This window comes from Pseudophryne corroboree, chromosome 1 (assembly GCF_028390025.1).
Source record: "Pseudophryne corroboree isolate aPseCor3 chromosome 1, aPseCor3.hap2, whole genome shotgun sequence".
NCBI classification, from domain to species: domain Eukaryota; kingdom Metazoa; phylum Chordata; class Amphibia; order Anura; family Myobatrachidae; genus Pseudophryne; species Pseudophryne corroboree.
This window is the reverse complement of record NC_086444.1, coordinates 1,137,347,459-1,137,363,896: the sequence shown is the minus strand read 5'-3', so window position 1 is coordinate 1,137,363,896 and position 16,438 is coordinate 1,137,347,459. Positions and strand designations below refer to the sequence as shown.

The 16,438-nt window shown below is 51.2% G+C and overlaps 1 protein-coding gene and 1 long non-coding RNA gene across 5 annotated transcripts in view; one reads left to right on the top strand and one right to left on the bottom strand.

The window, feature by feature from the left end:
- The window catches only part of SORCS2 (sortilin related VPS10 domain containing receptor 2), a 1,363,792-nt gene that overhangs the window by 224,357 nt on the left and 1,122,997 nt on the right, over positions 1-16,438 (bottom strand). For all 4 annotated transcript variants that reach the window (XM_063923915.1, XM_063923923.1, XM_063923934.1 and 1 more), the window contains one exon: positions 15,394-15,512. In XM_063923915.1, coding sequence (XP_063779985.1) covers positions 15,394-15,512 — 119 coding nt within the window. The remainder of the gene's footprint in view (positions 1-15,393; positions 15,513-16,438) is intronic.
- The window catches only part of LOC134928331 (uncharacterized), a 179,879-nt gene that overhangs the window by 77,949 nt on the left and 85,492 nt on the right, over positions 1-16,438 (top strand). The gene's annotated exons all lie outside the window — the stretch shown is intronic.

The following is a 16,438-nucleotide window of genomic DNA, read 5'->3' as shown; positions in this document are numbered from 1 at the left end:
ATGTGCTAGGTCGACTGGTCAAAAGGTCGACATGAGTTTTTAAACAAAATTATTTTTTTAACTTTTTCATACTTAACGATCCACGTGGACTACGATTGGAACGGTAATCTGTGCTGACCGAAGCGGTAGCAGAGGGAGGCACCTTGCCCGAAGCATGGCGAGCAAAGCGAGCCATGCGAGGGGACACGGTGCACCAATTGGGGTTCCCGGTCACTCTACGAAGAAAACGACACCAAACCCCCCCAAAAAACTCACGTTGACCTTTTGACCTGTCAACCTAGCACGTCGACCTAGAAACCCTGTCGACCTTCCAACCCTGTCGGCCTAGTGACTGTGAACCTATAGTGGTCAACGTAAACATTGTCGACCTAGACAGTGTTGATCTAATGATCCACACCCTTCGTTCCGCCCTGTCGGTTTATGTAAGCCACTGTCGTTACATTGTCCGACTGCACTTGAAAAAGCGTTGGTGATACAAACAATGCTCCGGGATGTCCTGAAGCCAGCCCGGGTGTCGATTCATCAGTGCATTCACCTTCTGGGGAAGATGGTGGCCTCTTAGGAGGCTCTGCAGTACAGGAGGTTTCATGCTCGGTCCTTCCAACTGGATCTCCTGGACAAGTGGTCGGGATTTCATCTACACATGCACTGGAGAATACGTCTGTCGCCAAAGGCCAGGATTTCACTCCTCTGGTGGCTACAATTGCCTCACCTTCTGGAAGGCCGCAGTTTCGGGATTCAGGACTGGATCCTTCTAACCACGGATGCAAGTCTCCGGGGCTGGGGCGCAGTCACTCAAGGGGAATCCTTCCAAGGAAGGTGGTCATGGTGGTCAAGTCTGGAAGCCGGCCTGCCGATAAACATTCTGGAACTAAGAGCCGTCTACAACTGTCCGATGGACAGTTGTAGACGGCTCTTAGTTCCAGAATGTTTATCGGCAGGCCGGCTTCCAGACTTGACCACCTTCCTTGGAAGGATTCCCCTTGAGTGACTGCGCCCCAGCCCCGGAGACTTGCATCCGTGGTTAGAAGGATCCAGTCCTGAATCCCGAAACTGCGGCCTTCCAGAAGGTGAGGCAATTGTAGCCACCAGAGGAGTGAAATCCTGGCCTTTGGCGACAGACGTATTCTCCAGTGCATGTGTTGATGAAATCCCGACCACTTGTCCAGGAGATCCAGTTGGAAGGACCGAGCATGAAACCTCCTGTACTGCAGAGCCTCCTAAGAGGCCACCATCTTCCCCAGAAGGCGAATGCACTGATGAATCGACACCCGGGCTGGCTTCAGGACATCCCGGACCATTGTTTGTATCACCAACGCTTTTTCCTCTGGAAGAAACACCCTCTGCACTTCCGTGTCGAGGATCATTCCCAGAAAGGACAACCTACTGGTCGGTTCCAAATGTGATTTTGGAAGATTCAGGATACAACCGTGTTCCCTGAGTAGATGGGTCGTGATAACTATGGACTGTAACAGCTTCTCCTTGGACGATGCCTTTATCGGCAGATCATCCAGATATAGAATTATGTTAACACCCTGTCTGCGGAGGAGAACCATCATTTCCGCCATCACTTTGGTGAATACCCTCAGAGCTGTGGAGAGGCCGAAAGGCAGGGCCTGGAATTGAAAATGATAGTCCAACAGTGCGAATCGGAGATAAGCTTGATGCGGCGGCCAAATCGGAATGTGGAGGTGCGCATCCTTGATATCCAGGGATACCAGGAATTCCCCCTCCTCCAGACCTGATATCACTGCCCGTAGAGACTCCATTTTGAACTTGAACTCCCTCAGGAAGGGGTTTAGCGATTTTAAGTTCAGAATGGGCCTGACCGAACCATCCGGTTTCGGTACCACGAAAAGGTTAGAATAGTAACCTTTATTTTGCATATGGGGAGGAACTAGTACAATAACCTGTGCCTCCACCAACTTCTGGATGGCTTCCTGTAGGATAGTCCTGTCTGCCAGCAAAGCTGGCAAGCCTGATTTGAAGAACTGGTGAGGAGGGAGATCTTGAAATTCCAGCCTGTACCCCTGGGACACAATATCTTGCCCCCAGGGATCCAGGTCGGACGACACCCAGATGTGACTGAAATGCCTGAGTCTTGCCCCCACCAGTCCCACCTCCAGGCCGCACGGTCCACCGTCATGCTGAGGACTTTGTCATACTCGAAGTAGGTTTCTGTTCCTGGGAACCCGCCGCAGCAGGTTTCTTGGATTTTGGCCATCCTCCTCTAAAGAAGGTGTTAGAAGGCTTGGCCTTTCTTGCTTTGGCAGTCCGAAAGGACTGAGGTGCAGCTGAAGAAAAGAATTTCTTCGTAGCAGGTGCAGCTGAGGGAAGAAAAGGTGACTTACCCACTGTAGCCGTGGAAATCCACGCATCCAATGCTTCCCCAAAGAGAGCCTGACCTGTGTAGGGTAGGGTCTCCACACCTCTCCTGGATTCCGCGTCGGCAGACCACTGGCACAGCCAAAGTCCCCTACGAGCTGAGACAGACATGGAAGATATCCCTGCAGCCATGGAACCCAGGTCTTTCATGGATTCCACCATAAATCCTGCAGAATCCTGAATGTTACGTAAAAACAATTCAACATCACTTTTATCCATTGTATCCAAATCCTCAAGTAACGTGCCTGACCACTTTACTATAGCTTTGGAAATACATGCACAGGCAATAGTGGGACGTAGAACCGCACCTGAAGCCGTGTATATGGATTTGAGCGTAGTGTCAATTTTGCGATCAGCTGGCTCTTTTAAGGCAGTAGATCCTGGAACAGGTAAAACCACCTTTTTTGAGAGTCTGGATACAGACGCGTCCACTATGGGTGGGTTTTCCCCTTTTTTCCTATTCTCCTCAGGGAAGGGGAAAGCAACCAGAATCCTTCTAGGGATCTAGAATTTTTTCTCCGTGTTTTCCTATGCTTTCTCAAATATAGCATTTAATTCTTTAGAGGCAGGGAAGGTTAGCGAGGCTTTCTTATTGTCAGTGAAGTAAGCCTCCTCAACCTGTTCAGGTGTTGTATCAGCAATATTCAACACATCTCTAATAGCCTCTATCATCAACTGCACCCCTTTTGCAAGAGATGCCGCCCCCCGCAGCACATCCCCATCACCGTCTGCCGTGTCAGAATCGGTATACGTATCACCTTGCATAATCTGGGCAAGAGCACATTTGTGGGAACATACAGTAGGGGGTCCTGAGGTAACAGAACCGGGCCAACTTGCCATAGAGTTCTGTAAAAACCTGAGTTGCAGATTCATTCTGTGCAACCCTAGTAGAAATCTGAGAAAACATAGTTTTAATAGAGGATAACCATTCCGGCTCCCTTGCTGGTATCTGCGCTAAGACCGCGCAATCCTGATTACATGGAATGGGATCATCCTGAGAGGACATATCCTCTGCAGCATATTACACAGCTTAATGGAGACCACAGACACTCCACACACACACAGGGGAGGACAGACAGAGTTTCACCCCCAAGAATGGCAAGAGAGACACAGAGATTGGAGCCAACCCACACACAGCGCTTTCAAGGTATAGGGAGACCCCAAACCAGCGCTGACTGTGCACCTTAATAGGTTAGAGTCTTTATACAGCCCCTCCCCTTCTACAACCCCCTGCTACTGTAAGAGACAGCTGGAGTTGATCTGGAGGAACAGCTCTCACTGACAGCGCTTCTGCAGGCAGGAAAATGGCACTGAACACTGCTGGGTCCGCTCTGAGGAGGAGCTCCGCCCCCTTCATGGCGCTGTCTTCCCGCTCTTCTGGAAATTATACCGGCCTGAGGAATTGTGCTGGCAGCGATCCTGGGACCCTGACAAGCTTGGAGGTCAGTGTAGGGTGTAGGAGCTGGCTCAGGGTGCCCCTCACAGCGCCGCACTAAGTACCACTGAGCCCCGGAGCGCAGTTAGTACTGCGCTCCATACCCTGTTGCCACCATCTTCACACCGGCCCCCCCGCTTGCTAGGGGGGCCGATGACTAACTCGCCACAGATCTTCTGGCTCTGTAAGGGGGTGGCAGCATGCTGCTGGGGTGAGCGATCCCCTGTAGCGGGGAACGTTTGATCCCCTCAGGAGCTCAGTGTCCTGTCAGCGGAGATAGTGGCTCAGACCCCGCAGGGCGGACACTACTCCCTCCCTTAGTCCCACGAAGCAGGGAGGCTGTTGACCGCAGCCTCACTGTAAAATAATAAACTCTAAAAAAAAACTTTTACCAGAGAAGCTCTGTAGAGATCCCCTAACTGTGACCGGCTCCTCCACTCTCAAACTCTTAAAGTGACAATGGCTCCTAGTGGACCCGTCTATACCCCATGGTACTAATGTGGACCCCAGCATCCTCTAGAACGTAAGAGAAACAAAGTTTGTGTATATTGAGCCAACAGAAAACAAAGGTATCACTATCTCAGTCTCAGTCAAAAATTCCGTATTTCAGAATATTCCGTATTCTGGAATATTATTAAGCTCCTTAGGTAAAGCTACTGCACCTTCAATCCTCCCACATGACAGGGAATCAGACACCTCTGTAGAGTTTCACGTGGAATAAAATGATTCTAGCATTTTAGAAGTACATGCATGCCAATAGTTGTCAATACTAGTACCATAAAACTAAAGATAAAGCAGGCTATAAATATATAAATATGATAATAAAATTGGTGAAGTAGTGCGTGTTACTAGAATAACTTGCTGTGACTCCCTTAAGAAGTTGCAATTAAGAGCAACGAAATGCGTAGGTTTATGAACAGTGAACCACTCTCAAGATTACGTTAATGACTTCCATTACCTACAGACAACTCTGACACTTCCAGCAACATAGTTGAGAGTGACAGATTGCACTACACCTCTAACCTGACCATAACCAGATCTGACTGTCCAGTTCTGATTCTCAAACCAACTCTAATAGAGTGTTCAAGACCACCAAGTCATTGAAGAATGGTGATACAGTTATTCTGTATAAATATATATATATATATATATATATATATATATATATCTCCTATATATTAGCCCAAGTCTGTGATTCTGTGCCTGGCCGTAACGCTGGGCGGAGTCACAGGCACAGATCTGGGCAGGAGCAGTCCCCTCCCTCTGTCCGCCCATCCCCGCCCATTCCCCTCCCCATCTCCGCCCAGTCCCCTGTCTCCCTCCTCCCCGTACACTTCCTGGTGACAGTGCAGCCGCTGACTGTAAGCGGAACTCACACTGACCGCCTCAGTTTTGCGGCTGCCGCTGAGTCAGGGGGACATGCTGAGCACTGACAGCTGCACTCGCCCCCCCTCCCACCCGCGGCAACCAACCGCATCCGCCCCCCACCCGCGGCACTCCGCCCCTCCCCCACCTGATGCACCAACAACCGCAGCACTCCCACCCCCTTCCCCACCCGTAGCACGACACCCGCTGCCCCCCCCCCCCCTGCGGCACCTAACGCATCCTCCACATCCGCTCCCACCCGCGGCACTCCTGCCCCCACCCGTAGCTCCCACACCTGCAGCACCCCCGCCCCTCCCCCACCCGCGGCACCCCTGCCCCTCCCCCATACCCACCTCTCCCCCCGCTACACCCCTGCACCCTCCACCCAACCCGCACCACCACCGCATCTGCCCCTCCTGCACCCACCCCTCCCCCACCCGCCCCCATCCACGACACTCCCACACCAGCTTCTCCCACAGCCCCCTCACCCCTCCCACACCCACATCACTCCTGCTCCCAACACCCATGGCACCCCCGCCCCTCCCCTACGCACAGCACCCCTGCTCCCGCACCCCCACCCCTCCCCTTCTTGCAGCACCACCCGCCCCCGCAACCATGGCACCCTCACACCCACCTCCCACCCACCCAACCGCACCACCCCACCAAACGGCCCCCTCCCCTACCCACAGCACCTCTGCACCCGCCCCTCCCCCCCCCACCCAACACCCACGCACCTGCCCCTCCACCACCCGCAACACCACCACAGCCGGCCCTCCCCAACTGCGTTAACACCACACCAGCCCCTCACCCACTCACAGCGCCCTCTGATCCCCTCCCCCATCCGCCCCATCTCCGCACCCGCCCTTCCCCTGCCCGCGGCGCATCCAGACCCCCACCACACCCCCACAGCCCCACTCCCCCACCCACAGCACCTCCGGCCCCTCCCCCACCCCCATCATCTATAGACATCTTCCCCCATTCCCAGACCTACCACACCTTCCCCTCCACCACCCCCCGCACCTCTGGACCACCACCCACAGCACCTCAGGGCCCCCTCCCCCATCCACGGCTCCCCTGCAGCCACCCGCAGCATCTACATACCCCATCCCGCACCCACACCTCCCCCACCCTCAGCACTTCTACAACCCATCACCCAACACCCCCCCCCCCTGCAACCCTACATCGCCCCTCCCCCACACACAGCACCTCCAGACCCCCTCCTTCATCCACAGCTCCTGCACCTGCCCCTCCACCACCAGCAGCATCTACAGACCCCATCCACACCCCCTCATGCCCCCCCACCCCTGGCACCCCACCCGCAGCATCCCCACACCTGCCCCTTCCGCACCCCCGACCCTCCCCCACCCGCCGCAGCTGCACCAACCGCCCTACCTCGACCACGGTATCCCTGCACCGGCACCCTCCCCCACCCACCGCAGCAGCACTCCCGGCCCGCCACAACCGCCATAACCCCGCACCCACCCCTCACTCATCCACAGCGCCCACTGACCCCCTCCCCCATCCGTGCCATCCTCGCACCCGCCCCTCCCCTGGCTACCGCATCCACATCCACATCACCTACCCCATCCAGATCACCTACCCCACCCGCAACACCCCCGCACCCGCCACTCCCACAACCACAGCACCTACCAACCCGCATTATCTACAGACACCCTCCCCATCTGCGGACCTCCCACACCTGCCCCTCCCCCACCCGCAACACCTCTGGACCATCACCCGAACCACCTCCGGACTCCCTCCCCCATCCACAGCTCCCCCCGCATCCATCCCTCCCCCATCCACAACATCTAAATCCCCCATCCGTGCCATCCCACACCTCCCCCACCCACAGCACTTCTGAAACCCATCACCTAAGCTCACCCCCCCTGCACCTCCAAATGCACACCCCTACATCGCCCCTCCCACACACACATCACCTCCATATCCCCCTCCTTCATCCACAGTCCCCCGCACCCACCCCTCCCCCACCAACAGCATCTACACTCTCCATCCGCGCCCCCTCTACACCTACCCCTCCCCCACCCACAGCACCTCTGCACCTTTTCCGCCATCCGTGCCCCTGCACCCACCCCTCCCCCACCCACAACACCTCTGGACCCCTCCCACACCCACCCCTCCACCACACGTAGCACCTCGGACACCATCCGCAGCCGCTACAAGTGATTCCCTGAATCGGGCTGATCAGCCGCACAGATAGGCACCTCACTGAACCCACCCCCTTTCCAAACCCCCCAAACTTTTGTGAGTATAGTTGCTACCAATGGACATTGGATTAATTAGAAACACTAATACTGTGGCCATTTTGTGTATAAGCAACACTGCTACCTGTGGGCATTGTGTATAAGTGGCGCTGCTACCTGTGGACACTGTGTGTATAAGCAGCTCTGCTACCTGTGGGCACTGTGTGTATAAGCGCCTCTGCTACCTGGGGGTATTGTGTGTATAAGCGGCTCTGCTACCTGTGGGCACTGTGTGTATAAGCGCCTCTGCCCCCCGTGGGTATTGTGTGTATAAGCGGTTCTGCTACCTGTGGGTAATGTGTGTACACGTGGCTCTGCTACCTGTGCCCATTGTGTGTATAAGCACCTCTGCTACCTGTGGGCACTGTTTGTATAAGTGCCTCTGCTACCTGGGGGTATTGTGTGTATAAGTGGCTCTGCTACCTGTGGGCACTGTGTGATTAAGCGCCTCTGCCCCCTGTGGGTATTGTGTGTATAAGCGGTTCTGCTACCTGTGGGTAATGTGTGTATAATCGGCTCTGCTACATGTGGGTATTGTGTGTGTATAAGCGGCTCTGCTACCTGTGGCCATTGTGTGTATAAGCGGCTCTGCTACCTGTGGGTATTGTGTGTATAAGCGGCTCTGCTACCTGTGGGTATTGTGTGTGTATAAGCGGCTCTGCTACCTGTGGCCATTGTGTGTATAAGCGGCTCTGCTACCTGTGGCCATTGTGTGTATAAGCGGCTCTGCTACCTGTGGCCATTGTGTGTATAAGCGGCTCTGCTACCTGTGGCCACAGCACTTTGGTATCTTATCTACAGTGCATTGCTGTTACTCATCTGGTACTTCATAATGCAGACACTAGCAGTATATACTACACTATGTTATTCATTGTGCCCTGCGGCCACTCTGCACGCCCTCACAAAGGCCTACGCCCCCTTGACAATCGCACGCCCTCCCCCCTTACAATATTTACCCACTGCCATAAAAAAAAACGGCCTCTTGCAACGGTATTTTCTCTGTAACGCCTTCCCTCTCTTTATCCTCTCCCTACCACCCTGATTCTCCCTATCCTTTACCGATCGCACAGCGTTTCTGTACATTCCCTTTCTCCCCCCCTACGCCTCTCTATCTTTTCTCAACCAGACACCATTTCTGTATGCCCTCTATACTGCCCTGCATTTCTGATTCTGTTATCTACCGCCCTGCGTATGTTCAAAGGCTTGCAGAGGTTAACGGGGTGTAGCCCCTAACGACGGTGTGAAGAGCGCATGTAGGGCGTGATGAATCACCTAGTATATATATCTCCTATATATTTGCCCAGATCTGTTACTTTGTGATTCATTTGCTGACGCTGGGCGGAGTCACAATGCTGGGCGGAGTCAAGTCACAGATCTGCCCAAATATATAGGAGAGAATAGGAGTACACACTGGCCAAATATATAGGAGAAAATAGAACATTTAACAGTACATGGTGATAACAGTACATACATAGTAAGCGCAGGAGAGACAGCAGCAGCAGGTTAAAGCTCCGTATAAGCACCACCCCCAGCCGTCAGCTATTGGACACATGTTAAAGCTCCGTAGAAGCACCGCCGCCAGCCGCCAGCTATAGGACACATGTTAAAGCTCCATACAAGCACCGCCCCCAGCCACCAGCTATTGGACACACGGCTGAGGAGTGCGCTGTGATTGGCCGCCAATGCAACTAGCACCTGGGTCCCCGCTCACACAGGGAGACGCTGGCGGACACTACAGTGCCAGGCGCCGGGGAGTGCAGTAAAATGCCTGTGCGCTCTGTCCCCTGGCAGTGAGCCCCGCTTCGTACCCGCCCTCACCCCGCTATATGTAGGGAGTTGGGGATGCTCTGTACCACGGGGGCAGCAGCAGTAGCTACATCCCATCACACCCACGGGTGGCCAATCACAGCGCACCCTTCAGCATGTGTCCAATGGCTGGCGCCTGGAGGCGGTGCTTGTATGTCGCGTTAACATGCTGCTGCTGCTGCTGCCTTTCCTGCGCTCACTATGTATGTACTGTTATTACAATGTACTGTTATGTGTTCTCCTATACTCTCCTATATATTTGGCCAGTGTGTTCTCCTATTCTCTCCTATATATTTGGCCAGTGTGTTCTCCTATTCTCTCCTATATATTTGGCCAGTGTGTTCTCCTATTTTCTCCTATGCTTCTCCTATATATTTGGCCAGATCTGTAACTTGACTCCGCCCAGCATTGTGACTCCACCCAGCTTTAGCAATGAGTCACAAAGTCACAGATCTGTCCTAATATATAGGAGATACCTACCTCCATCCCACCCACAGCAAACCCACGGCTGCCCCTACACCACCTACGGACCCCCTCGACCATCCACTGCACCCCCTACACCTACACCTACACCTCCCCCACCCAATGAACCCCAGCCCTTCACCCGCCACCACCGGACCCCCAACACCACCCGCAAGCACACCTACCCCTTACCCACCCACAACGCTTCTAGAACCCCTCCCACATCCACGAGAGCCTTGCACCGACCCCTCCCCCACCCCCTCCAACGCTACCCCACCCACATCGCATCCAGACCCCATCCACCACCCCCAGTCCCCTGCTCCTCCCCCACCCACACCACCTCCCGCCCCCCTCTCCTATCCGCACACACTCTCTGCATCCGTCCCTCCTCCACCCACAGACACCCTCCCCCATACGCGGTCACCCCTGCACCCGCTACATTCTGTACATCATGCCCTGCAGCCACTGTTCACACCCACTAAAGGGCCTACGCCCCCTTCACCATCAAACGCACTTTCGTCTTGCACTATTTACCCACTCACACAACTACGTGCAGGGGTTACAGGGGCGTAGCCCCTTCCGACGGTGTGAAGAGCGCCCGTAGGGCGCGATGAATCACCTAGTATATATATATATATATATATATTTATTTATTTATCCCTGAATATAATTTTATCCCCACTCTACTTTGCCCTCCCCCAATGCAACCAACCCCAATCGACCCTCCTCCTTCCCATGTGTTTCACTCCCCCTCTTTCCTCATTTTACTGTTACTTACATGACAAATCAGCTTTGTAATTTTCTGCATGGTCGTATACCACTTTTGCACACAAGATAGTACTCCCTGACAAGTACTAACACTCTATCACATAGACTTTCTATCACCATATCATCAGTCTGTCATAGTCATTCACACACAGCTATCATTCAATTCCTACAAGCACTGGGTTGTAAAACCTTTTCCTGTTACATTACAAAGGGGTTCTTCCAAGGCTTATCCTACACCCTAGAAATCAGAGACCTGGCCCTACATGCAGAATTAGGGGCATATTCAATGAGCCGCAGGGCCTACTGCAGGCTTGTTGCAGTAAACAAGGACAGGGTGCTGTCAGACTAGGGATGATCATTGACCATCGATAATTAAAAATCATCGATGGTATATGACCAATGTCGAATACTTTTGCCATTGATGGCAGAGAATCAGATGGTTTCCCGCCATTGATGGTTCACTGCTACCGATTTTTTTTTTATCTCATTGTCAGGGCATGAAGCTTAGCCCCGCCCCCTGACAACTGCGAAGCCATGCCCCCGGGCTCTGATTGGCCCACATGTCATTATACAGTAATGCAGGGGTGACCATTGATGGGTTAAACCATCGATGGATCCCTTCCAGATAGTTTTAAAACCATCAAGGTTATCCATCAGTGGTACCATCAATGGTGACCATCGATGGATAACCAACCGATGGCCATCCCTATGTCAGACTCACGGTTAAGTTGTGTTTATTATGGTGAGAGAGTTTACGATGGTGAGTGCTGAGCTGTGCGTTATTTATTTAAGTAATGTCGTCACAGGCCACTTTGCACCCCAATCCTGGGAATCGCGAATGCATTGGATTAATGGGGTATGGGTCATTAGGTCGACATACATTAGGTCGACATGGTCACTAGGTCGACATTTACTACAGATGGAGCCTCGCTCATCTTGGCTTCTCTGCTGCGCCTAGGTGCACCATGGCTTATTAGCATAAGCCTTTCATCTATTGTTCTCAGCTGCAATACAATACAGACTGAACAATACAGCAGGGGAATAAGTCATTACAGCAGGGGATTAAGTCCGACTGCCCTGGCTCAGTTAATCCTATTAAAGGCTAAGATGAATAGGGCTCCATCTGTATGTCGATATGGAAAAAGGTCGACATAAGTTTTTTTACTGTATTTTGGTGTCGTTTTCTTCATAAAGTGACGGGGAACCCCAATTAGTGCACCGAGTCCCCTCGCACAAGGTGCCTCGCTCCACTGCACCCGGCACAGGTTACCGTTCCCAATCGTAATCCGCGTGGATCGTAAAGTATGAAAAAGTTTTTAAAAAAATGTGAAAAACTCGTGTCGACCTTTTTCCATGTCAACCTAGTATGTCGACCTAGTGACCATGTCGAGCTAGTGACAATGTCAACCTAATGACTGTCGACCTAAGTGTTGTCGACCTAAAGACCATATCCCGATTAATGCATCCCAAACCCAGGAGTGGTAAGTGCAGTGGATTTATGTTTTATGTTTATTTGATTCATTTTTTAAAATTCATCTTTTTCTGGTCACATCTTCTCACGCACACCTGTCTAAGTTCATTTCTTTTTACCTGTGCCAGCTGCTGTCCTAGTAGTTCTGCAGCAGCTATGCCTGGTGATTGTCTCACCTTTAAAAGCCATAAGTCAGTTGGCTGGTGAGTTCTAAACCAGTTGGCATACCTTATGTTTCATTCTGATGTGATATCGGTGACCAGGCTATAATTCTGAGTGATAGAGTAGGATTTGCAGAGAAAGTATTGAATTAAAAGAATGACATTTGGCTAGGGATGGCCATCGGTGGGTTATCCATCGATGGTACCATTGATGGATAACCTCAATGGTGTAAAACCATCTGGAAGGGATCCATCAATGGTTTTACCCATCGATGGTCACCCATGCATTACTGTATAATGAAATGCGGGCCAATCAGAGCTCAGGGGTGTGGATTCGTGGGTGACAGGGGGCAGGGCTAAGCTCCTTGCCCTAACACTGAGATAAAATAAAAAATTAATTGGTAGCAGTGAATCATTGATGGCGGAAAACTATCTGGTTCTCCCCTCATCGATGGTAAGAGTATTCGACATCGGTCATAGATCATCAATGATTTTGAATCATCGATGGTGAATGGCCATCCCTACATTTGGCTGTTTAGTAAATCTTATGTAAGTTAATGTTCCATACATTTAAGTATTGAGCTTGTATTTATGTTTTCATCCTGCTGCAATACAGACATATGGTTTTTGGGCAGGGGGCATTAAGAGCATACAGGTGTGTGTACACTGAGGGTAGATACAGAGTATTAGTTCTGTGGATTGCCTGCAGAACGCTGGTAAAACAGTACAATCCCCAGGAGGAGCCAGGATTGCTGCTGACTGTAGCTAAACCCTTTTAGCCAATTATGGTGCCTGCTAAGATGATAGTTCTGTAATAAAGGAGACTGTGTGCTGATAGCTGAACCGCAAAACATGATTACCTTAAGTAAGATGCCTATGGATTTCAGCATGCAGTGATTTCCAGTCTCCAGCAGAACCCATGCCTGATTAAAACTGTCAGGTTAGTACTGAGAGTCTATGTACCCTCTCCAGAATGCATTACAGTGTCCAGTCCAGCAGAAGATATTCACAGCCGTCCTCTTTCTAGACAATACATTGCTGCTAAATAAGAGTCTGTGTGATGAAAAACCATGCAGAAGACTGCAGGAGAATCTTCCTATGGGTTCAAGCTATTGCGCCGCACTTTACGTCTGAAATATACTGAGCTGCCGTTTATTATACATATATATGGCTCTGTTTATTAAATGCCAAAAATCCATACAGTATCTCTAACAGCTATGTCTTTGTACGCAGCGGATGTGCTACAATATGTAAAAGCCGCAGGAGGTGTCTAGAAAAACTCCCAATGCCAATGCCGGCTTCTGCACGACCATCGGACATATCAGTAACTCTCAGGGTGGCCGATGTTTTCACACTGCCAGGGCCAGTGATGCCGGCAGGCCTTGAAAACGGGGCAGGTGCGCCCCAGTTTTCGCACACTGTGCCAATCCACACCCCCCAAGCGACTGTAGCATGTCATTCATGCTTCAGCTTAGGTGGCACTGCGTGTGATGTCACACCATCGGAGATGTGCAGTACATAAACCATTGGGTCTGTGTGTATCTCTGAATTTAGCCACCCAAACACCCTTCCTCTGCCATCCACTTTACTATATGCTGATATTTCAACTTAAACATTCAATACCCACAACCAGAAAGTCTGTACATTGTAATCCTTTTTTATCCTGAAATTACTAAAAACTAAAATACAAAACTTAAAGGATGCTAGAGATAACCTGCTCTGGGACAGACCAAGTAGGGCAATTAGGCACCGTCATGCAGTGTTGGACTGGGGCATGTAGGGCCCACCGGGGGTAGGGGGTGGTAGGGGTCCGTGTTTAGGGGTGTCGCCACTTTCCAGAGTGGGGGTGTCCAGTCTCCACAGAGGCTTGGCTAACCATTAGGGAGTGCATGGTCTGGGCCCCTTAATATATTTATATAGTAAATACTGCTAGTGCATGCATGATAATGTACCATTAATAACAGCAATGCACTGTAGAAAATACACCATAGTACTGTGCAGTATAAGGTAACACATGTAATGTATAATTCAAGTGCACAGTCTGGAACCTTGATCCCTAGAGGGGAAGGTGGGCCCTCCCCTGGCAGTGGGGCCCACTGGTGTTTTCCCCTGTACCTCTGTGGGCCAGTCCAACACGGTCGTCATCAGAGGCGTATCTAGGGTAGGGCGAGTGGGGCACGTGCCCTGGGCGCCTTGGCAGGCCCAGGAGAGGGGGGCGCCGCCGGCGACCAGGGCATCATGCCCTACTCGCCCCCGTCAACCCTAAATGTGAGGGGAGGAGAGCGCAGCGTCTCTCCCTCCCCTCACCGCCGCTGCCAGCACTAGCAGCGCTGCCAGCAGCGCTGCTGTGTCCGGTCTCCGGCGCTAGCCAATCAGAGCTTGCGGACCGGCTCCTGATTGGCTACCGGTCCGCGAGCTCTGATTGGCTAGCGAACCGGCGCCAGACAGCCGCCGGAGACCTGGAGCGGTGAGAGGAAGGAGAGGCGCTGCGCTCTCCTCCCCTCACATAGAGCAAGCGGTGAGTGACGGGGGGGCGGCGGGCTTGGCGGAACAGTGGGGCATGTATCTGGCACCAAAAGGGGCATGTATCTGGCACTGTGGGGCAATGTAACTGGCACTGTGGGGCAATGTAACTGGCACTGTGGGGCAATGTAACTGGCACTGTGGGGCATGTATCTGGCACTGTGGAGCATTGTATCCGGCACTGTGGGGCAATGTATTTGGCACTGTGGAGCATGTAACTGGCACTGTGGGGCATGTAACTGGCACTGTGGGGCATGTATCCGGCACTGTGGGGCAATGTAACTGGCACTGTGGGGCAATGTAACTGGCACTGTGGGGCATGTATCTGGCACTGTGGGGCATTGTATCTGGCACTGTGGGGCAATGTAACTGGCACTGTGGGCCATTTTCAGTGGCCACACCCCTTCTGGAGCGTGGCCACACCCCTTCCGGTGTGTGGCCACGCCCATTTCCGCACGCGCACATACTTCTTTTGCTAGGTTTTTTTTTTTGGGGGGGGGGCGCCATTTTACATCTTGCCCTGGACTCCAAAAACCCTAGTTACGCCTCTGGTCGTCATGTATGTATAGATGACAGTTACTATTCAATAAAGACACAAACAGGGATCTGTTCCCGTGTAAGATACTATTGCTATAACCTTTATGTAATTACAATCCTTGTGTAGAATAGAAATTCCCTCAGAGCTCTACTTACGTTCGTTATTTAATAACTCATAATTATAGTGCTCACAGCTATATTAATGTGAAAGCCACTTACCTTAAGAAAGATGTAATCATCTTGTACAGTTAAAGAATTGCGATCGATGTTCCCATTGAACTGCAATGCTAATGTTTTGTCAGAGCAGTTTTGAATCTGGCATGTCACAAAACGATAACCTGCAGAGGAAAATCAATAGTGGAAACATTAAGTATCTTGAAGAGACCGGTGAAGTGAAGAATAGCGTTTCCAACAATATAAATATTGACTACTTTCATCTGCAGTTAGGGTGAGATGCGGCAGCCTACTAGGGTAAGATGAATGTATGATGGCATGAGTGGAGGAGGGTTCCGGCAGTACAGAGACTCAGTCTTGGTAGAGCTATTAATCACTGAACATGTGTGTGATAAACACTGGGGAATTTATGGTATCTGGAATAATGATGGGTTCATAAGAAAACTACAGCTACAATATCAAGTGTAGAGTGGTATGCAGTTCAGTCTCAATGAGTTGTGATAGGGTTATCACCAAACTTGGCAACCTGTAAAAGGGCTGTGGTATAGAAGATCTACTGTTATTATACTGTCTAGCCATTAGGCCGACCCCTATATGGTCAACACGCATTCCGGACACTATCGTATATGTATGTACATGCTTCATTATCATTCATTATTTCGATTATTGCATTTTCTAGAACTTTACAAAACAATGGGATCTATTTACTAAGCTTTGGATGGAGATAAAGTGGACGGAGATAAACTAGCCAACCAGCTCCTAAGTGTCGTCAAACGCAGCCTGTGACACGGCAGTTCAGCTAATTGGTTGGAACTTTATTTCTGTCCACTTTATCTCCATCTAAAGCTTAGTAAATAGACCCCAATGTAGCAGAACATTTTATTTACTGAGTCCCCTACAGGATGGGTCCCTGTTACACAATCCATTATAAAGCTTCAACAGCTAATAGGAAAGAAACCTTATATATAATTGTATGTTATTTGGGGATAATTACAATTGGAGAATGTTACAATTTATTAGACTTCTACTAATTAGAACAGTTGTTTCCTCCATATTTTTAATGTTGCCACATTTTTCATCTAACTACTTA